This window comes from Scatophagus argus, chromosome 10, assembly GCF_020382885.2.
Source record: "Scatophagus argus isolate fScaArg1 chromosome 10, fScaArg1.pri, whole genome shotgun sequence".
NCBI lineage: Eukaryota > Metazoa > Chordata > Actinopteri > Scatophagidae > Scatophagus > Scatophagus argus.
In genome coordinates this window covers 8,512,303-8,536,140 of record NC_058502.1, presented here as the reverse complement: position 1 = coordinate 8,536,140, position 23,838 = coordinate 8,512,303, and the positions used below count along the sequence as shown (strand labels likewise).

The window sequence follows — 23,838 nt, the reverse complement described above, 5'->3', positions numbered from 1 at the left end:
GTGAACTCATCTCGGCAGTTAATTTGCGGTTTAATTGCTGTTACAGTTGCTGCATATGCATCAGGTGCTCAGTAGTTAATTGGTAGGAAAAGACAGATCATCAAGTTCATCAATTAAAACTGGCACTCGACAACCTCAACACAGAAAAATGTGTATCTAATTGGACTGAAACTATTCTGAGGGGATTTTGTGGAGATGACTTTCAATTATGTATTACACAGAGACTAAATTTTCTCTGTAATGTTGCACCTGATATTCAAAGAGATTTTGGTGTAAACTGTTGACGGTGATCACGATGAAATGGAAAAGAAGGTGATTGTCATTATTTGTCCTTTTTCTCCTTAATTTTTGGCAGTATGAACACTGACTGTGCTCTTTAGACCCAGAAGCAGTTGTTTTTTATAGGCTCTCCTCATTAGTCACGCTCTGTGCTTCTTTGAATATCCCAAATTTACTTCTAAAATGGGACTGTAGCATCTTCATTCTTCAATCATTCGTTGACTGTGGGAGTTTTTAAGAGATTGGCCCTGTTGGAAGGAAGATTTTGAAGTTCTTTCTCCCTCCCTGATGCATAATTATTCCATAGCCCTAAAATATAATTGCAGTTATGTCACTCATCTTTTCTTTTTCTCTGGGGTTTCCATCACATTACAGCTAGATGGTTTTAAATATTTCACTCTGGAGAGGTGTGAGAAATCAGTCAGCGTGCGGTCAGATATTTTGAGTAAATGGGACTAAATTGTTTAGCCTTGTGCTAAATGACAAGGCGTGTCTGCTTCCTGCTCTGGGCTTGTGTTAATGAGCTGTTGGCTGTGAAATGGAAAGGTGCTGAAGAGCTGAGAAGGTGAGATTGTGAAGAAACTGAGCAGCGTGTCACTGACTTTATAAACGACTCATGGTCTTTAGCAAAAGTTGGCCTGTGCTGGATGAGACATCAGGTGCATTTCCATCCACCTCTTCTTGTGCGCCTTTTTAATTTGCAACAGAGAAATAATTTAGTCAACAGACTAAACTATCAAATCTTTAGCCTTTGAATGGAGTCGTGGCACCAATATCAGGTGCTCTTCTTGTTGCTCACTGATTAAAAAAACAAATAATAATAACTTCAGAAAGACTGAAAAAGGTTACGTTATGTATGTCTGAGGGCACTTGCACACCTGTAGTGCTGTTGATTTAGTCTGAAAGAAAAAAAATGATGTATTGCCGCCTTTTAGATCTGATCTCTTTCGTGTTTGCGCAGGCTTTTTACAAACAGACCAAGAGCTGTAAGCACTGAAGTCTTATGGACTGACATATAATATGATAATGAGGTCTAGAGAAGCTGGAAACATAGAATATTTGACATCATTTGGCACACTGCAGTTTGTTTAAATCCAACTAAACAGCCTCTGTGTGAAGGCACCCTGAGTGTATTTGTTTTTATTTGATATAAAATAAAATGGGCCCTTGCTTGCAGATTAGTCCGAGGGATTGAAACAGTTGGTTTTCATATGTTTTGCTCTTTGTTTTGCATCCATGGCAACATATCAGTCAGCCAACCTAGCGTACATCCTCAGCATCATAAGATGTCTGTAATTGGCTTTCAAAATCAGGTTTAGTTCTCATTATTATCGAGTTGGTCCTTATCCACCTTGGTAAAAAGTTGGTCCAATTCTCAATACTTCAGTATATTGTTCATACAGTAAATGTAAGGCTCGCTGTGGTTTAGCTCTCTATAGTGCTCTTAGTCCCTAAAAAGAATAAAGTCTGAGGTCATTCTCATCATGGTGAGTGTCAACAAAAGAGAAAGAAAAGACAGATTTATTACCACAATAAAAGCACGTTTGACATAATTTTTTACCTTTCAACTTAAGGACCAGTGCAATTGCTTGTTTATATGTGTGTGTGTGTGTGTGTACACGCACATGTGCTTTTATTTGCATGCATGCTCTGTGAGTTGAGACGCATAAACCTGTGGACTGTATCTACTCTATTGAGGAGAAGAATATACCAGCATAATATTTTAAGGCATGTTTACGGTGCTTTTTATTTAATTCCTATGTCAACTCAGCGTTGTTCCAAGTCATCAGCGGTCTGTGTTTTGTAGTGGTGTTGTGAAAAAATAAATTGCCAATTATCCCATTGGAGATTTTATGCCAGACTTTATTTTAGTTCATTAGATATAAGGAGCCGGAGAGAGGAGGAATGCAGGCCATGCCAAAACTCTCGCTGGGTTAGGCTAACGGGCTGCTGTGCACAATAATGTCACCATTATACATTTCCTGGGTGACTTAAACAAATAGACATTATTACAAAATTGTGCATTAGCCCAAGTCAGCACTTAGTACTGCTGCAGTCTCATTACGTTTAGAGTTGAGAGAACGATGGCGAGAATGTGAGAGGAGGACGAGGACGAGGAGGGAGGGAGAATGAAGGGAGAGGATGGGGAAATGGTTCAGAGAAAGGATGAAAAGAAAGCTATCGGCCAGAGGCTGACAGGACATGCTGAAGGAGGTAACGGGATACACTGAGAGACACAGATGTACTGACAGACTTGGGGGGGATAGTGATTATGATGGAAAGGTAGAATGAGGAGAGCTATAACTGTCAGTAACTGGTGTATTTAGACAGGACGAAGAAAGAGGCTGGCAGGGAGGAGGAAAGTGTAAATCAGCTGTCTGAGCGACAGCTTTACGTGCCCCTCGGAGTCCCAACTATCCGATTAATGAGAGAAGAGAAACCTTAACCACCTTCCCCTCTCTGCCTCGTCTTTTTCTGCTATCTTGCACTTTCAGGGACATAAATCATAGACTCTTAAGCAGTCACTTTAGGTAGCTGTGACACAATTCTTCCTCAAAATGTTGACTATAAGGCGTCCCTGCCCTGTGATGTGCTGCATTAATGAGATTTTACTGCGGCTACTGTCCACAGAGTCACATTTCATACCCAGCAACCAGCAGTCGCTTTGCAAACTGGACACAGGGGCAAACAACTAGCCGGGCTCTGTCCAGAGGTGCAAACATCTGCCTGTCAGCACTTCTGAAGCTTACTTATTAGCATGTTTTAGCTCATCTGTATAAAGAGTCACATTTGCACTTAAACTATATGTTGTTGTATGTTAATTGTCACAGGTAGGCAGACACTGTTGTTAGCTGTATGTTGAGTTAAGCTGTATTGTACAGACATGAGAGTGGTTTCAATCTTCTCATCTAACTCTCAGCAAGAAGTTGAATAAGCGTATTTTCCAAAAATGTTGAACTGTTCTCTCAAAGGGATGATGTGTGAAGAGCATGGCTGTCGTATCCAGAGGCAAGGCTGCACTGAAAAGAGTCATTTAAAAGTAGAGGATTGAAAAGAAAGCAAATTGAGATTTTTAGATTATTGTAGGGGTTTTTAATTTTTTTAATAAATCTAATAAAAAGTCTTATTTCCAGTTTATCTAAAGGGCAGGGTTCTCTTAAGCTTAATTCTTTGATTGTAAACCCATACTTGTGTAACTCTGTCTGTTCTTGTCTGTGTGTGTGTGTGTGTGTACAGGATGGTGGTCATCAAATTCACATAGTTAAACTAGCTCGCTGAGGTCAAGGGCTGGAAGCTTGCTTGATGATCTAAAAAAAAAAACCCAAAGTGCCAAAAAAGGAGCACCTTACTCTTTTTTTTTCCAAGGTGAAAACTTCCCCTTGTAGTAAACGCCCCCACACATATTTCAGTCAAACACGTGTTATGACAAAGTCAAAGCCAGCTTCACTTCATTCTGTACCTTGCTACCCTTAGCCAAACCCACAGGTTTCTCATTCTGCTGGGACGTCTCCTCTGAGAGATGGCCTCAGTCAGAAAAAGACCTCTTTTTCGCTTTCTTTCCCCTCCCACTGTGTCTTCTGTGTCTTCTCTGCTATTACCAACCCAAACAAGATCTCCTGGGCTGCCTGCTTTGGTATGTACTTTTCATCACAGAAGGAGTTGAAAAGAATGAAAGAGATGTAACATAAAGAGCTTGGAAAATAGATGTGTTTCTAAAGTGTAAAACCGGCTCTTTCTGCTCGTGAAGTTTTTTGATGTACAGGGTGTCAGATGGAGAAGCTCCATATGAACTCATAATCTCCTGGAGTGATGCAACAGCTGCAACAATGCAATGTAATGCCGGGCATGGCACACTGAATTAGTGGCATTTTGATGAGAATGTTTCTTCTGTTTGTGTTTCCATGAGCGAAGGCTTGGTAACACATCTGTGGTGTATCCGCCACATTTCGCAAGCATTACAAAAGCTCTTATCTTTGAACACCACTCAACTCCGTGCCAATCATTTATCCACTGTTAAAGTGTAAAAAAGCTTTGTGTTTATTTAGCTGCATCATGTCTGTGGCAGTTATTTGTTGAAATGAACACCACCGGCAAAGCTTTACATGGTAACTTCACGCCTCTGCAGCCCAAAGTTGCAGTTGTGTGAAAACAGTGTGAGTTTCTTCAAAGTTTAAAGGCCTTCATTACCCGGATGTCTTTTGTGCTGGTGTTGGGTTTAATGTTTTAGTAGTAGCTTCAGCCATGGCTGGGGATTCAAGCATTCACTTTCACCGCTAAAGAAGAGATAGTTTTTTTTTTCTTTTCATTCTTTGTTTAATTTTTGATGGTCATGTCCATGAAAATGCCCACCAATGACATCAGTGGTTCTGGAACTAAAAGCTCTTTTAATTGGCAGTTAATATGCTGATTATTTTTTCAGTTTTGTTAAATGTTAAAATGTCAGCGGTACAAGAAAGCACAAGACAACCTAACTCAAACAGACCGTTCTGGTATATCTTGTGTACTGAGGAACATCAGTGTGTTACCTTCATTACACGGGATACTGCAGGACAAACTCAAATAGTACATTATCCTATACATACCTTGAAAATTGTCTCATTCAGGCGTTGCAGCACGCTGCAGGTTGCAGTCACGGCGGAGAGTCCAACAGGGCGTGAAATGCATCCAAGTAGAAAGGCAAGATGTAATTACAAATTAACATTTGCAGACTGGCTGTATTGCAGAATCTGGCTTGTACACAATGTCAGATGTCTTCGTCTTCATAAATCACACCGTAGCGTAGTCAGAGTTTTATATATTGTTATAATACACAATACGTCCATTCATCAGATCAGAATCAGATCAGAGTTACTTCGGTTACAATCTGACTCGGTAACATGCACAGATTTGTCAGACGAGCCATGACTACCAGGTCTAACCACACATGTAACAGTACTTGGTGTGTGCTGCAGCAGAGCGTCTGCCCTCTGGATGTCGAGCCAGATAATCCTTGGACTTGTGTATTTCCGTGGTTTGCCTGTGCATTCGAGAGTGTCTGACTTCCTCCTCTTTTTTCTTCCTCTCAGGTCAGTCCCCTTATTGTTAAGTTGCATAATAGCACTTAGTCAAGTAACAATCCAGCAGCAATGATTCTAAGAGCTGCAGGATAACTGTACTTCCTCTCCATCACTCCTCAGGCTGAGAGCTCTTTGCAAACTTGTAGTTGACTTTTCAACCCACAAGTGGAGTGGATCTCCTTCTTACATGAGTCATGTAGTCATGTATACCACACATTTGGATTTTTGGTCAAACGTAGCTCTCAGACTGCTGAATGCGCAATTCTTCTACACCAGTGGCTTTTGCCGTTCCCACGTTTGAGACCACCAATGAGAACACAAGTGATGAAACGTGATGTTTGAAATGTTTCCACGTGCAGACTAGCCAGGTTCTGAATGATGTAGACGTTTGGTGGTTTGCGTGACCCTAGTTACATTACATACAAGTGGTTCTATTTGTCAAAGACCTTAATGTGTTTTTTATATAACACATTGAGGGGTACTTTAATTTATATATATATATTATATATAATATATATATATATATATATATATATATATAATATATAAAAATATATTGTTTTTCTAGCCCTTCCTTATAATTTAATCCACTCATTGCTATTGACTTTAGACACACTATTGTATTGCAGTAGTATCATTTTACTCCCATCCTGATCTTGCATAACTTCCACATTATTGCACATCCGCATTTGAGACATTGCTCTGCAGGCACCTGTGTTGGAACTGCATACTGTATATTGCTGTTTGCAAGCTGTCAGTAAAGTGAAGTCTGTAACAGTAGAGCTTATAATGACTAAATGGCCAGAAGCACTCATGACCTACAGTGCTGCTGCTCATGCAGCACTGAGTAGGAGATGCCCATGTCTCCTAAAGTCTATTCATAGCCAAGGCGGTGTGACTCCCCCTGCCTCTGACTGACTGTTTCCTGCTTTCCCTCTTGCTCAATTACTTCTCCTCTGACTCCCACATGTAGGTCTTCAGCTCTTTGGCAGGAAGGATTACCATGTGGAGGAGGGAAGCTGAAGCACGGCTGACTGGCGAAGCAAGCCGGAATGTGTTTGGTTAAAGAAAGCCATGCTGTGTGTGTGTGTGTGTGTGTGTGTGTCAGAGAAAGACAGGAGCTCATAGTGAGTTGAATGCAGTAGAGATTTAGCACCAGTAGTGTTTCTTGTAAATTCACTTAGCTGCAGTGCACCACCTCCCCCTCCTGCCCCTAGCTGGGAAAATGCCCTAACAGCTGGTCGGATAAAAATGCAGCATCGATTCATCATTCAGCCATATTGCTTCGCCTGCCCTCCACCCCACCAAAAACACAACAGTTATAATTGCAGTTACAGCAGCAAATATCAGTATGCATCATCATATAAATAGTTAAGTGAGAGCTCAAAGTGCAGCGCTCCAGGATCGGGCCCAGAGGCGGCTATGGAAAGATACAGAGGCAGGGTTATGAATGTGAAAGTACTGAGAGATACAGTTAAACTGTAGGAGGAGGATGGTGTCTCACTGTACTCATCCTGTCAGACAATGTTTTTCTAGTACTTTCCTCTCCCTCCCACCAACCCCCTTTTATGTCTTTATTCTGCTGATACAACCTCCTCCCGTCTGCTGACTAACTGACCCACATTCCTCTGTGTGACTCGCTGCCCTTAGAGAATGTGTGAGTGTGTGTACAAGCCTACATTTGTCCTTGTCATCTTGTCTGTCCTCTTGTGTGTGTGTATGTAAAAAAAAAACAAAAACACAAAAAAAACAACAAAAAAAACCAAAACTGTGCCGTGTCCCTCAGGCTTCAGCAGGAACCAATTAGAAGATTGTTCTTTAGAAGAGCATCAGTCACTGGACGTAAATGATTGTTAAAACGGTTCATTTACTCACTCAGTTTGTGTTTGTCTGCTTTTGCTGTGTTCAGCTCAGTTCAGGGGCCGCATTTGCACAAGTGACATTTCTTCATTAAGTGAAATAAATGACGCTCAGTGAAATGAGGCTCCCTCTAGTGGAGAGCCGGGGGTCTGCGAGATAAGTGTCTTGATTTTTGCAAGGCAATTCAGTGGTTTTGCCAAAGATTTGAGATGAAAACAATTGTGCGTGATGCTTGTCAAGTATGATGTTAAAACTTCAACAAATGGCAAAAACCGTTACCCTTATAAAGTCCTTTAAAGCCATATTAGAGCTTTCACTACAAACCTCAACATACAGTTTTTCTATGACATGCGTGAAGTACCGCTGTGCATGATTTAGTATTATGTGCCATGTCCTGCTTGTTTTATGTTGTTGTATGCCATTATATGTACAGTGCATTTTAATCCCAGGGGGACGCAGGTGTAAGTGTGCTTTACGATACCTCTACTACAAAATATTGTACAGTTGTACACGGTGCCTTGCTAAAGTAAATAAAAATGGCTGAACGTTAAATCACAGTTGAAAATGATTTATCGCTGTCGGACTAGCTGTTAACAATGATCTTTATATCTCTGCTTTCTTGAATTTCAGGTATAAAACAGCAGCTAGCCGACATCTGGGAGGATTGGAACATTTGAGACTTTGAGGAGTAGAGGAGGGTACAAGAATCAAGACAGGGGAGAGCGTTTCAAGCTGTGACGGGATGGCTCTGGTCGACAAACATAAAGTGAAACGCCAGCGGCTGGACAGGATCTGTGAGGGTGAGACGGACTCTTTAACTCATCTCTTTCTCCCTCTTCTTTCTTCCTTTTATATACAAATGCGTTTGAGATGGTGGCCACGCATGTGTGCTGGAAATCAGTTGTTTAGGTTGTGGGATCCTTGTGTCTTTTGCATATGTAACTTTGAGTTTGTGTATTATCTCCACAGGTTTATGCTGTAGCCTTCTAAAAAGTTTCCCTCCTCTGTCAGTTGGAAATTAATTTTCTGTCAGTGTTTAAGCCTTTCAGCGTGCTGCTACAAATTCACTGAAAAGCCAGTGGGATCGTTTGCATAAGTGTGTTTGTGTGTGACAAAAGGGAGCCTTGGGAACAGCCGAGGCTCCAAACTTCGGCTTTGAAGGCTGTCTAAGAAGGAGAAGGAGTGTATGTGTGGAGGAGAGGAGGTTGGGTTGATGGCTGAATGAGACTTGAGTTCGATGTTTCCAGATTGCTGCAGAGATGAAGTAGGGAGTTTGTAATAAAGTGAAGCACTCCTCAGAGCCCTGGGATTGATTATAGCTGCTGGTGGGATTGATTTGTGTGCATATGTCCATTTGTGTGTGTGTGTGCGTGTGTTTGAGAGAGAGAGAGAGACAAAGCTAGAGATTTTCCTTTCGTTTTTCCTCACTCATATTTTTTCTTAACCACCGACCCGAGCCACTGAATGTCTGAATGTTTATGTAGTGTGTGTGTGTGTGTGTGTGTGTGTGCTCAAACTCATACTCACCCTTCATTCTTACACCAATAATTCATATCCTGCACCATATAGCACAATGTTGAACATTCATATTCTCCTTTTTGTAATATGGGTATAATTACCAGCTACTGTTTCGCCGACTGCTGTGACTCGCTGCAGAAAAATTGAAATGTCTTCCCGCATTTTACTGTCTGTATTTCTCCTACAGCATTTACTGTAAGAATTTGACTCATTGCTCTTTGTAATTTTAATTAAGTTAAGCAGTAATTTGTGAACGTTCAAAAATGTGGAACCTCCTACAAAGTTTCACCCGTGATATTCAGTATTTCATGGCAAAGGAGTCAGTATGGTTAAATAAAAGTGTTTGTTGGGTGGTCTGAAACCCCCCCCCCCACACACACACACCTTTCATCTGGAAATTTTTCTACATTTTCTACACCTGCTATGCACACTTCACACTGTGTTTAGACATCGCCACGTCGCCTTGTTTGGTTCAAGCACGCCGTCAACTGTTTCCCACTTATCCATGACATCTACGCGTGCTCTCTTGTAATTTGGTCTTTAAAATATCTAAAAAACATTCACACCCGCTGTCTTTTGTCAAAGTCGACTCGACTCGGCGTGCGATGCTTTTCAGAAATGATGTTTGTTTGAAAACTGCTTCAGCAGGAGAATTAGATAAACAATATAATGTTTTAAAACACTTACATCCCAAATAAATTGCGTGAGAAATATTCCCGGGCTTTGTTTTATTGTTTTATTTGTAATCTACATTTCTACAGTTTTTGATTACCGTAGGTCTTTTGACTTAAGTAAAAGAAAGTAGATTTGAATTAAGTAAAGTCGTAGGATTTTCTTAGTAATATTATTGTGTTACTTCACTGTAAGTATCAAACATATTAACATTTCTCTTTTTTTCTTGTCAAAGGAAAATCCCTTTAAGATTGAGAAACAAAATATAATAGATTCCTAAATGAATGACTGTTGCAGTCTGTTTCCACCCTCAGAATGAGAGCCACATGTGGCATCTCAAACCTCTCCAAACCACCAACGCCGCTTTCTCAGAATTACACCAGAAGAATGACTGTGTACCGTCTAAGGAGGCAATATGCTCAACATTGTATAACAGTATTTTTCTTTTTTTTTTTTTCCCCGGGTGCAGTTAGTCACCACAGCTGCTCTTAAAAATGTGTAGAAGGGGGTGATTCACGTCGAGGAAGTTAAAAGATCAGAGGGTGTTGAATCACGTTGCTTTCACGGTAGTGTTAAATCTGCTCAGCCATATAAAAAGGGTATTTCAAAACAAGAGGCCTGGGACGCTCTGCTCCGTAATGCCAAAGCCACCCACTATTATCTATAAACAGAGTGACTGAGGCATGAAATAGAAATCAAAGTTCTTATCATGTGCATTGACAAAAACAAGAACGTTATGGAGTGATTGTGATTACGTTGCCTCCGTCGTGGAGGTTACACTTGGCGAGGCGGCGAGAGAAGCTTCCCTAATCTCCATTTATTTTCTGAGGATAACTGTGTCAATCCAATACTTGTTTCACAGCGTGAGCGCATTGATTACATCTTCACTCGTTGCGATGAGTGGCTAACCGAGCCTTGCCTGTGGCCTCAATTGAATTCAAAATGGCTGATCAAGTGCCATCCAATGTGGTCACGGTGCTGGAATGTAGATTTCAAACCGAGACGGTGAATGTTTTACCACTGAGGATATCTGATGTGATTCACTGTCCTTTGCTTTCATGTAAGATTTTTGTGGTTTTCAAATTAGACACACAAGGTCGAAACTAAGGCTGTAACTTTAGATCAGTTTTTTTTTGTTTGTTTTGAATCTATTAATCATTTGGTCTGCGTCAGAAAAAGGCTGATACTCACACCGGTTTCCCAGAACCCGAGAGAGAAAGTCAGAAACACAAAGATATTGAATACACAGTGATATGAAACTGAGAAAAGCAGCTTGTCCTCACGTTTCAGAAGCTGGAAACAGAGAATGTTTGGCTTTCTTTGCGTGATAAATTACCTTTGATAGTAAATCAATAATCAAATTAAGGTCCTCCACAGGAAATTGTTTTAGCTGAGCTCATAAGCCACCCAGATGTGGGCTCATCATGTTTTGTGTGATCACCAACAGTAACGTGGTTACAGCCTACACAATAGTTACTCTTGGATTAATTAAGTATGTGCAATTTGTTGATGAAATTGATCTTGTGCTCTTCCCCTCCAAAGGTTAATGTTTTACTTAAACTATAGAATTGATCGAAATGAAAACACCAATTTGATAATTAATTATTGCAATCATTTTTCAGGCAAAAATGACAAACGTTTCCTACTTTCAGCCTCTCAGATTTGCTGCTTTTCCTATTTTCTAAAACTTTGAATAAAAAAAGAATTCTTTCACTATTTTCTAGCTGTTTATAAACAGTTTAATGGCAAAGCAATGAACTGATTACACAGGAAAATAATTGGCAGATTAGTCTTAACCACGGCTAAAAGATATTATGAGAAACCTACGAAAGTGTTTTATAATTACTTTACTTTTTAAGCTTATTTGTGTCAGTCAACTAATTGATTAATCAGCTAATTGTTTCTACACTTGTCAAAACACAGAGAGATACAGTTTGAATGTTCAGTATACAAATTACTACATTTCTTTATTAAGCCTTGTTCAGTTTCGATATCAGCTTTCACAATGTATATGGTAGGACCGTTCCTTCTGTGGTGGGTTTGAGTGCCAAGAAGAGTGTAGCTGCAATAAGGGAGCTGTGGCAAACATCTGTTGTGAGCATCAGTTCCCATCCTCTCTTGTCCCCCTCCTTTTCTCTCTCACTCTCCGACTCTCTCCGTCTCTCTCCTTCTGTCCACTCCATCTGTGTACCCAGCATGCATTGGCTTGGGCAGCAGAGCGCGTTGTTGCCATTGCCATTTAGCCAGAGCTAACTGACTGATCTGGGCAGAGATGGGATGTGAGCGGCACTGCGACGTGAACTAGGTCGCAGTGACAGCATGTTCCTGAATGTTGATTTACAAGTTGTAAATCTGTGCTTGGATGCAAACACCACAAGGTGGGGTAGTGTAATTTGTCATGGCGATTTCCAAGTGTTTTGCTTGGCAGTTAAATAAATATGTTAATTCTTGATAATGCATCTTGTCTTGTCTTGATGTTTACATAGTGAGTAGTAAATAATGTAGCCAGTCAAGCTAAAATGCCCTAAAACTTAGCCCGTGAATTCCTTGTATTCCTGTTGTCATATTGTCAAGATTTTTTTTTTAATGACATAACACTTCATATTAAATAGAGGAGACAATCAGGGAGGCTATGGAGGAGAGGGGAGGGACCCTCCCTGATGTCATCCTCCCCTGGGTGGGCGGGCGAGGGGGGGGGCTTCATATCCTGAGCTCTTCAGCACAGACTCAGGGCTCTGCATCCACCTCTCTGCTTTCATCCCTCTGTCCCACTCGTCTCCCCACACTTTGGCATCCAGCTCTGCTATGAAGTCATCGGAGCGGTCTCTGTCTCTCTGGGTCTGACACCCACCCACCCCACCCCCTCCTCTCCTCGGACTTGTTCCAGGCTCCTCACCGGAACCCACGACCCATTTAAAGGCTTTGTGGCAAGGCAGGGAGAGGAATGGAAAACGTTGGGGGTTGGAGGTGGGGGGGGGGTGGAATGATAGAAAGTGTTGTTTTGGGAAGGAAATTCTTATAATCATATCAGACTGGTATTATTATTATTACCATTTGAGTCTCTTGCGCACACCTTAAATTTTCTAGTATGGTTTTCCTTCTTAAAAATCTGTGTTTGTTTGAGCTGGCATGTAGCTCAGCGGTTGTTTGACAGTTGGAAATGATTTCCTGGAAAAATCTCATTTTAAAATGAGCTTCCCAGCTACGACACCACGTATTATAATGACATGTGGCTTCACTGGATTGGGCCGAAGATCAGAGGAAAGATGGGTCGGAGAGGTGGGGAGACGGGATGCGCCCAGAGGAGATGGATTACGGGTAGTGTGGTCTCTCTCTCTGTAACAGAGCTGACATAGAGGAAATTCTGGACAATTTATGGGCTTTTGCTGCTGTGTCTGTGTAGTGCATACATGCTAAAAAAATAAAAAGCTGTATTTCGGTTCAGAATTTTACATTAACTGAGTATATGATTGTCATTTAGGTAAGGACTGGCATCATTGCCATCGACCTTCATTTTGCACTCCATTTAGTCCCTGTGGAGATGCTTTCAGAGACAAATAATCCCACTGGAATCACATACAAGGCAGCCATGTACATAATGTCTGTTAAGTGTGCATTACCATTCATCTGGCAGCATTATTCTTTGCAGCAGTTGTGGCATTGTAATCCCATTTCCATTTAGTGCCTCCTGCCCTACGCTCATGCATAAGTCAATGTGTGTTTAACATTCAAATCATGCCTTGAGTACGCGACGTGTCACACTCCAGGAGACAGTTGTTTTTATTTCTGCTGCGGTGCTGTATTCACTTTGAGTTAGCGTGTGATTCTTTTTTTTTTTTATTCATGAATGCACGCCAGACCAAAGCCAAGGCTTTAGCTGCGGTTTGTGTGTGTAAATGAAAAGGGACATTAACGAAGTGCCGCCGCTGCCTCTGCTGCACGTCAGATGACGGCAAACACAGGGTCAAAAGGCTGAGTAGGGATCCAGGGTCGTGTAAGCCGAATGAGTGTGTGATCCATGTGTGTGTGTGTGTGTGAGTGACAGCAAATATCTAAATGGGCCTTGTTGCATGTGAACCCTCTGACTGCAGCATTTGCTAAAGCATGCAAACATTGTACATGGTTAAAACATGCACCAGTGAGCGCACACATCCTCAGCTGCAGGCGTACGCATAAAGTGACCCACTGCTGGCTCTCCTGCTGGCTTAGCGGAGATATTAGTGTGGAGGCAGGGACTGAGAGGGCTGAGTGACAGGAAGATGCCGAGTGTTTATTAAACAATGGTAGAGTGACCGATTATCCACAGATCTCACTGTCGTGCATCATGTCTGTTTTGTTACATTCTGCTAAATATATTTTAGTGTATTTTTCTTTCTTGCCAAAGAAAAAACAATACATTATACCAGGCTTCAGTAGAATTTTCTGAAATCTGTTAGCAGTTAAAAGAACTCTATAATTGCAACCTCACTCGAGGTTCATTTGCTGACATTTCTATATGTTTTTACTTGTTTGAATTTTTCACCAGTCAAGTCTTATTCAGTGTAAGGTCTTTATAAGCTTCTGCCTGGGGTGGTATTATATTTGTTCTAAAATCCCCAGCTTAATGCCTAAATCCCTCTGTTACAGTGAATCTGGTGTTGTGTGCTCAGTCTGGCAAGTATGGCAAATGGAGGGGCATTAGAATTTGAAAGTCAAACATTGTTTAGTTTGAGACAAACAGAACTCTGTGATTTACTTTCCTGTCGGGATTAGATCTGCAAACTCTGAGTACACACCTCTGCCCCCGTCTCTCTGTTTGACGTTGACTTTATGGGGATGATCTGCGGCACTGAGAGCCAGAGTCTCTCGAGAGATGAGCAGCAAGAAGTAATGAGAGGAGTGGATGAGGTTGGGGAAAGAAGCCAGAGGATCACATGTACCCTATAGGCTGCTGCCCTTGGCATGTGTGCGTGTGTGCGCGCGTCTGTGTCTAAGCGGCTGCTTTCAAGACTGTTAACCTTGCAGTGCCATTTGTACCTTTTTAAATTAGGGATGATATACAGCAAGCGTGACTCTCGCAAATGAGTGTTTTCAGATTTTGACATCTAGGAAAATAGTTTCTAAATTGCATACGCTCAGAATAAAAGGCAGGAAAGACTGTGTGCTTTGGGTGATGAATGACACTCGTACTTGAAATGACTGTAAAACAAGATTGACTTTAGCATAGGAGAACCTTGACTGATAAAATCAAAATGGGCTTCAAAAATTATTTTTTTTTCCCCCCAACTCTGTGCTTTGATTTAATAAATCATCTTAATAGTGGCTTTTGGATCTCTGAGAGGACTCGCTCTTTCCTCCTGTCCTTCCCATTTTAATTTCCTTTTTTACATAACGCTGACTAATGTTCCTGTGACCTTACCGAAAGAAAAACGTTCTCAGGCGTCTATGCAGCTGGTTTTGGAGCGACTGTCATCTGCTTTTTCCTGTCATCTTGTGAGAACAGCAGAATGCTCCACGCTGTCTCTCTGATCTCTTCTTACTCTAATTACACGACCGTGATTAGTGCCAAAGACAGACGTGCCCTCTGGAAAATATTCAGGAACTTTTCTCAGTATGCTGATATTAACTTTTTTCACCATCTAAAATATATATTACTCCCCCTCGCTATGATTAGCCCAGAGATTAGATTTGGATGGAAATAGACACTTCCTCACCTTACATCTGTTTTCATGCATTAATAAACAGGGATCCTCTGCAGAGGGGCTCAGGTTTCAGCCACAGTCACATAAAGCGAGATGTGCAGACAACTAGGAAGGTTGGAACATCGTCAGTCCTATGCAGAACATCACCTTGGTTGAGGATGAAATGGTTCAGACGTTTAACATTAATTACATCGTCATGTATGGCTCAAGGCCAAGGCATTATATAAAATGCTTCAGCGTTATAGCAAATAGCTTTTTACTCCGTGGTATATTTGAATGAAGCAGAATGAGCTCAAACTCAAGAGTTTTTGCAAGGCAAAGGTTGTAGGTGCTTTGGATTATCTGCTCTTACAAAAAGAACCCCTCCCCCCCTTTTCACCCATGCGCACACACACACACACACACACACAACATACTCCCCCAGTGTTTTTTTACTTTTCTATCCAAAGGAGCAAATCCAGATTACAGAGCTCTTCTAAGTGAAGGAGATCAGAGAAGCTTTAGGAAAGAGGGGGAAGGTGTATTTTACTGACAGTAAGTTGCATATGGTTAGACTTTATGTGCTAACAGAAATGACCAACTAAAACAAATTTTGATATTCTGACTTTCTCGCGTTTTTGCATTTAACATCTTTTTACTCTACAAAACAGACTTAAACACTGACAATTCAGCGCATCATTGCTTGAAATTAAGAGTGAAAAAAGGGCAAACATTGCGGGTGGATTTTGTCATGCATTCTCCACCTAATCCATGCAATGTAATTTTCAGTTTCCTCCGGGTAGCATAAAGACAGCAGGTCTGAGTGATCTCAAATCGAGGAGAGTGGGGCAGTGACAGTGAGAGCCACGAAGCCATCAAGGACATTTCAGAGTTAGTTGGGCAGCAGTTGCGTGGTGGCTCTGCTGCAAGCATGGGGCCTGGAGGATTAGCATCCAATCAGAGTGGATTTGATATTTACTGACAGCACATGGGACTTAGCTGAGAGAACTGTATTTCATTTGTATTCAATGAAGCTGTGCTGCTCGCCTGGCCTCCCCTCCCCGTGCTTTGAATCCGGCAAAACCGAAACCTGTTGTCGACAGTGCATCACCAACAGCTTCAGGTAGGTGACTTTTCATGAGAGGGCGAGGGCTTTGGGGGTGGACGCTAAATCATTGACATCATCATCATCATCATCATCATCATCATCATCACCACTAGATACGCTTGTATCTGGTTCATGTGACGTCATGGTGGGAAGTGGAATTAAACAGGCTTTATTTAGATGTAATCCCTCATAGCAATCGGCAGAGCGAGTAAAATGTCCCAGAGAAGGACGAGATAAATCCTATTGGATTAGTACAAGACCCTGCCCATCCCAACCTATAACCCAACCTATCCCTTCCTCCTTTTTTTTTTTGTCTTTTTTATGGACATTTGGTGGCCATCTCAAGCATGCACCCTGTTAGCATGTCTTCCATGGAGTAGCTGTGCAGTGTGCTGTGTTTGGTTTGGTTTGGTGTGATGTGTTTGTGTGTGGTGTCCTCTTTCCTTGCGCACAACAAGCCGGCATGACCAGTGATTAATTATTCAAGGACCGACTGCCAAAGGGGGAGTCACCTGATAGTACGGACGGACAGTATTACAACCTGATATCAGGTGAAACGGTAGAGCCTGGTTCATCTTTTCTTTTCTGCTTGTTCTCCACCTCCTTCACCTCGTTCTGCAGCTACAGTACATGAAGACTTGAAAGAGAACTTTCAAAAACACAGCTACAAGCGGAACATTTTTTGCTCTTTTGTCTGTTTTTCTTTCTTTCGTTAAAGGTTTCTTTCCTTTTTCCTTTTTTGCCAATGCTTGTCACTAACAAACAGTTGAGTCTTGGACGCTCCCATAGTTGGGACACATTAGGAGGGAATGAGGGTCAGTGGGACAGAGCTGAGAGTGTCTACGAACAGCAGGCAAGAGTAGCTGGCCGACGGAGCTCTCTGTCATACGGGGAGGGAGGAGGGTGGTACGAGCCTCCACCAGGAGTGCAGCCCCCTGACCTGGATTTGAAACGTGACCCGTATTCATACCAAGACTCTCTGTACGGACAGGTCTACGCAGATCGACACGACCCACGGGGGCTGAGGAAGGGCTCTGTGCCTGATCTAAACCACTACGAACGTGCACCCATGGCTCACAGAGGATCCATTCCACATCAGGATTACTATTCTCATGACCCGGCCATGACTCCTCGGCCACCGGAGGGCTTTTACCGATCAGAACACCAGCCTCCACTGCCACACTCTCATCCACTCAGTAGGTCGGGCTCTCATTTTGGGATGACACCGGGGGCTCGTTCTGCGTGGGATCAAGGTCAGGGAGGGAGAGTAGGACCACAAGCCCCTGCATCACCTCTACCTCCTCCTCCCCCTCCTCCAACCGCTCATGAGTTGAATCGGACTTACAGGGAACCTGGTGCTGTAACCGCTGCTAAAATGACTCCAGATGGCCAACAGCGCGTACCCTCCAGAGACGCATCTCCTGCTCACTATGGTATGGAGCATGCATCTCCTCGGTATGCCAGTGAGCCTCCACTTCTGCCCGGTCAGTCAGTCTATAGTGATGTCAATGGCCGCTCACTGGATCCGCAACAGCAAGGTGCTACCTGTCTAGTAGTGGATCCTTCCGGTCAAGGCATGATTATGAGGCAAGAGACGGCCTCACCTTTCACCATCCAACAGCAGCAGCAATTACAACAGCAGCAACTACAACAACAGCAGCAACAACAAATACAACAGCAGCAGTTGCAGCAGCAGCAACTTCAGCAACAACAAATACAACAGCAGCAGTTGCAGCAGCAGCAACTTCAACAACAACAAATACAGCAGCAACAACTTCAACAGCAACAGTTACAACAGCTTCAGCAAGAACAGTTACAGCACCATCTGCAACAGCAGCAGTCCCTACCACCTCCACCTACCATGCCTGTGTCTGACCCTAACCTTTCTATGACGACTCCGCTTCCTGCTCCTCCTGTCCCAGTGCAGCCTGCGGCAGTTGCCCCAGCTGCACCGGTCCCTGCACAGGCTACTCTAACTTCAGCCCCACCTCCCCCGCTTTCCGCTCCTCTTCCTGCTCCTCCTCCCACTGCCCCACAGACACCTTTGCCTGTGGACCCCAAGAAAACTGTTGATCCTGAGTTTCTTGCCCTGCTGCGAAATGAGGGCCTCTCAGAGAGCACCATCTCCTCAGTTATCCAGCAGGGATTCGACTCTACTAGCATGCTGGCTGTTATGGAGGAGAATGATGTGCGCACTGTGGCCCCCAACCTTGGCCAGGCTCGTGTACTGTCTCGCTTGGTCCAAAACTGCAAGCGGCCCGTTGAGGCTCCGCCAGCCCCCTCCCAACCTCAAACACCAATGCGAGGCCGCTCCAATAGCTTTAGCCATCGCTCAGACATCTCCCACCACCACCAGCACCACCATCATCCACCACACCCTCCACAGGCTTTGATTATGGACCCCCAACTGATGCCCCCACAGACCCCTGGGGCCATGCACACCATTGCTCCAAGGGTGGGAGAAGTAATGGGTAGGAGGCCTAGCAGTGCCCCCTCTCAGCAACTTCTGGAAGCCTCTGGAAACTACCCAGGCCAACCACCTCGCTCCCCGGGGCCATACGCTGGAGCAATCATGCCTGTTCAATCAAGACCAATGTCAGCCTACTCTTCTGGTATGACAATGCCAGGGATGCCCATGCAGGGCATGCAGATATTGCCGCAGCAGATGACTGGCTCAATGCCTGCTATAGCAGGGTCTATCCACTCCATGCAAGGTATGCCACAGCAGATGCCTGTGTCCATGCCAGCTTTACCACAACCGCCACAACAGGTACCGAAAGCATACTCTACCAATTACACAGTGCCCATGGAGCTGATGAAGAGGGACAGGAATCTACTGCCGTTGTCACCTATGCATAGCCCTCACCCTAGTCCTCAGTTGATACGTAAGGGTGGGGGACCTACTCCAGACAACACCCTCGTCCCTATGGGAGCCCCAGGCCAAGGCCAAGGTGCCCTGGTTGCTAACCAGAAGCTCAGTCGACGCACAGGTCCACCAGTCATCGTCTCCACTATGGCGTCTCCAGATACAAGTAAATCATTTTTAATTTTCTCCTTCCATCCTTATCATTTGCTATTTGATACATTTGGCGTTGCTTTCTCTTGGCTGTTTTGCAAGTTTCTAATAGTTAAGGGAAACGTTCATTTTTTGCATGGTTTATGTAAGACACCATTTACCATTCCTCTTCCTTTGAATAGCTACGCAGCATTAAGAATCATATCATGTTTTCACAGTTTGTTTGACATTTGGGATATTCAAGGCTAAACCTATTTTTATCCCTCATCATGATGAATCATTAGGATGTCATGTATGTGTACCATTTCTGCCAATTTTTTTATTTATTTATTTTTTGCTTTCTGGCTTCTACAAGTGCTGTAATTTGTTTGCTGTTCCTTGTTTGCTCTCATTACATCAACAATGGGTAAATAATGTGTGTTTTCTTCTTATCAAGGCCAGTGGAGCGAACTCTAAATGTTGCTGGCACTTTTTCTTTTCTGAGGGCTGTTGTCAGAATCGTGATTAATACTGTAAGAGGATAACTTACCATCCGCTGTCCTACTTTTGATTTCTGCATTTGTCATGATCCTAAAATGATACTTGCGTCCCGCGTTCTTGTATGCTTATCTCTGTGAGAGCCAGATTTGTCAGAATTTCATGTGCTTTGTGTGAAGTCTTTTATTATTTCAGTAATCTCATGCAGTTTTCTTGTCAAAATGACACTTTGTCCCATTAAATCCAACGTAAAGTGACATTGATGAGGCATTATATAGAGGATTTGGGAGGAACAGCTGTCAGCATCCTTTCTGATACCTTTTAAATTTTAACAACTGCACACTGTCTTCGTGTTACAGTCTGTCAGCCGATGCATTCATGTGTGAACAGCTCACATTAAGACTTTTCTGACCAGAATAGTCAGATATTGTGTGCAGCAGTGCTCGCAGTCTGGGAACATGAGGTGTCCAGGCGTGCAGTGGTGTACATCTGTGTACATTATGTGTAACTGCATTTGGCACAGTCTCCTTGAAACAATGTATTTTTTTCTCATTTAGCTTCTATTGGTTGTGTGCAATAGCCGAGGTAAGTAATAGGAGTCACATTTTAAAAGCATATAATCTGCCTCAACCATACAGCGTATATAAAGTTGCGTAACGGTAATTGCAGCAGTAGTTGTACACAGCTCTTGTAGCCGAGGTATCGTTGTAACTGCAGCTGTTTTTTATGAAGCCCTTTCTGCTCTGCCACACACCATCTCCCCACAGCCCCCAAGCCCCTGTTGTTGTAAACATGGATGTCTTGTTGCATTATGAAAATAAGGGTGCACCAGAGTAGCCCGGAAAGCCTTTACAGCCTCCACACAACCTTTCTCCGGTGCTGCTGCTGTCAAGGTGTACCACTAACCTTTGTGAAGTAGCAATTAGCTTTGTCTAGTTCCTCTTGAACTGATTTTCTTTAAAGAATCAGTATTTTCATTTGAAGCGTCATAGAAGGGCGGCGTTTCAGTGACTGCAAAACTTCTCATTGAATTTATTGAATTTTTGTCCCAATTTCATTCAGTTTTGATTCCATTTTAAAATGCATTCAGTCAATGCATCCTTATTGTTTAATCATCTGAATCATTTACCCACATCAGATTAAAGCTTTAATTCAGCAATAATAAAATCTGCAATGACAAATTATCTTCTTTCTCACATCCATGACCTGATTAAAGTATATTTCAGACATTTTGAGGAAAAAGAGTTTTCTTTTTTTCCATCAGCACCCAGTCACCAGAGGCTGACTAGCAGCATCACTGGACAGATAAAATCGAATTACAGTGCTGATGGCCAATGTGTGATTGTGTCATTTTCTCTGTGCAGGTTGTAATGAGAAGGGTTGGGGGGGGGGTTAATCCTCCGCATCCTCCATTTCCACTGCTGCACTAATCCACAGATATTCTCATTCTGTTCAGACCAGCCTCCTGGCTTTCTGTGACACTCTGTGAACTTCGGTACATAGCCAGTAGGTTCAAATGGACCTATATGGGGGGTCAAGGCAGGCTGGGAACAAATGATTTAAGTGTAGCAGTTTTGTTGTCATCTCTGTGATTCTTAGGCCCAGGAGAGCAGATATTAAAAGATCCCAAATTGCTTGGCTGTCAAAACAGACACATGCTTTGGAAAGGATTTCTTCAAGTCTGCCACATACACATACATCACATTGTTAGCACACGCAGTCAGCAGAGTAGACCTCATTTGCATGTGGCTGACATTTGTTGCTTTGGTAATTTCATCTGTTAATGGACACAGCCGCAAAGCTGCTCTGAAAGCATATTCCTAAATTGTATGTTGCTAGGCAACGTGGGTTTTGGTGGTAATCGTAGGCAGATTTGTTTCTGGTTAAAGGGTCTGTCCATTGTCAGAGGACGCTGCAAATTTGCACACTTCTTGTTTCAACAAAAATGACTGGCCAGTCTACCCCATCTGGACGTAAATATTAATTAATCATATTCTTTCACTTCTTTTCACGTGGCGCAAGTAAAAACCAGGAGGGATTTCTTGCCTATGCACAGTATGCATTTCAGACCGAGCAAAATATTATTCATCTGTTCAGTTAAAACAACACTTTTTGCATTAGTTATGAGCTTTTCATATTCTGACGAGGTCAGACAATTCATTAGTTCCCGTTACTGTGAGTCGTTTATACGACAAACTAGAACCCCCCCTACCCCCCACGCCAACATAATCGCTGTAGATGATACTGTAGGACTTGCACTCTTTCACCTCCACCCTGCAGGGTGCGTTGGCTCCCGTGCTCAGGTCAGCTCAGCTCTGATCTGCGTGACACACTAGCCGCAATTTCCTTCCTTGCCTAGGCCTAGCGTGATGATCGGGGAGGGTTATGGCATATTAGTTCTGGGGATGGCAGATTATGTATTAACGGGGGTTCAGGTCAAAGCTACAGGCAGTTGTTACACTGAGTGAGGGATTAAGGAAGAGAGAGAGGGAGGGGAAAGAGATGTAGTCCTGCTACTGATGGATGATGATTTCTGCTTGCAGGGTGGGGGAGGGGAAACGGGGCGTTGACAGCTGTCAGTCAACCTTGGCCTGTCCATGGAGATGGCGCTAGCTGTCAGTGGTGCACACTGCACTTTGAGGGTCAAACTTTGGCCTTAATCTGGGCTGACAGTCAAAGGTTGTTTGTGTTATGCTGCTGGTCACACACTTTGATATACACTTTTGTCCTTCCAGCCTGAGAGGAAGGCTTATCACTACCACAGCCTTGAGCACTACAGCCGTTGGATTAAATTGGGATGTTTTCAGAGCATTACATTATCTTAATTGTGCCTTTGAACGTTTAAAGCCTCTGCTGTTTCAGTGTGTGAAATTCTGTTTTATTCATCTTCCTGGAAGTAAATTTGTGGCTTAGACAATAAGACAATAAGTAACTGGCAGTTAGAGTGCATTCAAGGCTTTGATGGATGTGAAACTCTCCTGTTAGGATCATTAGAAACTCTGGGTTAACTCTGCTATAATGTATGTGGTTGTTTGATAAAAGGTCACAGGTACAAGCTTGTCGCCCAAGGAGAAACATCTCATCCCTGAGCTAAAGAATTAAAGAAACCTGATTAGTGCCATTCCCTGAACCCAATTCGAATAATTCCAGCAATATTGAAACAAAATTTCAAAATAAAGGAGTGAATGAATATATTTATTATATATATTATATATTTTTGTTTTACTTTTGGCGGTAATAACGTTTTCGGGGCCCTGCTGTGGGTTGCCATTCACTGGGTCAGGTCTGTACAATTAGAAGACTGAGGAACATTGAAGATATCATCACCAGTAAACCACTGTATGCAGCTTGTTTGTAGGATGGTGTGTGTGGTATTTGTATGTATGGATGGATGTATGTCTGTCACATGTTCTTCTCATTATCAGGCAATGATTTTCTTTTCCTTTGTCAGTGAATAAAATATGTGGCCTCGCTCACATTCTGCCAAGATTAGATCTATAAAAATCTTGACTACCCAGTTTCTATTCATCTCTTTTCTCCTTTTCTTTGTATGAATTGATCCCGTTGATCACTTTGTCTCACTCTCTATTCCTCTCTCTCTCGCTCTCTCTTCTTTTCCTTTGTTGAAAATTTATCTTGGCAGGAAATTATTTGGCTATGACACTCTCCTAACTCAAGAGAGTAGACAGTGGGGGGAAAAGAGAAGATTGAGGTAATGGGAGAAATATGTTTCTAAACAAACGTCATACCCAGCTCAGCACATTCATTCATGACTGTGGTTGTGGGTTATACAGAGCCCGTCTGAAGGAAAATGAGGAAAATAAGGAAAGATGGGGGGTGATTGAACCCAACCAAAGACAGCAGAAGAGAGAAGATTGAGTAAGAAAGACCAAGGAATAGAGTTAAATGCACACAGGGCTGTTTCAGATTAGATGGTGAGAGATCGACTCTTTTAGAGGTGGTGATGGAGCACTTAGAAATGGGTGAAGGAGTGAAAATAGGAGATTACATACGTGAAAACTCTGACGTGCCATCTTGCAGATAGTGAAAGTGAGGAGGAATTTTTGTGTGTGTTTATTTTTGTTGTAAGAAAAAGAAAGGCTTTGTAAATGTGTGTCTTACTGGTTGTCAGCATCTCTGACATTTTTCTCTTATTTATGGCTCCAAATGATATTCAGTTTTATTTGTCGG

General features: G+C 42.7%; 2 protein-coding genes across 4 annotated transcripts in view; both read left to right on the top strand.

Annotated features, from left to right (window-relative positions):
- Positions 1–23,838, top strand: part of LOC124066135 (C-terminal-binding protein 2-like) — a 61,100-nt gene that overhangs the window by 11,093 nt on the left and 26,169 nt on the right. For all 3 annotated transcript variants that reach the window (XM_046402278.1, XM_046402277.1, XM_046402280.1), the window contains one exon: positions 7,827–7,996. In XM_046402278.1, coding sequence (XP_046258234.1) covers positions 7,939–7,996 — 58 coding nt within the window. In that variant the 5' untranslated portion in view covers positions 7,827–7,938. The remainder of the gene's footprint in view (positions 1–7,826; positions 7,997–23,838) is intronic.
- Positions 12,099–22,124, top strand: LOC124066132 (ataxin-2 homolog). Its single transcript, XM_046402271.1, has one exon. The coding sequence runs from the start codon at positions 16,900–16,902 to the stop codon at positions 19,417–19,419; it is 2,520 nt and encodes an 839-aa protein (XP_046258227.1). The 5' UTR covers positions 12,099–16,899; the 3' UTR covers positions 19,420–22,124.

Excerpts from the sequence above, each read along its gene's own strand:
- LOC124066132 (XM_046402271.1), top strand. The coding sequence starts at position 16,900 with ATGCTTGTCACTAACAAACAGTTGAGTCTTGGACGCTCCCATAGTTGG.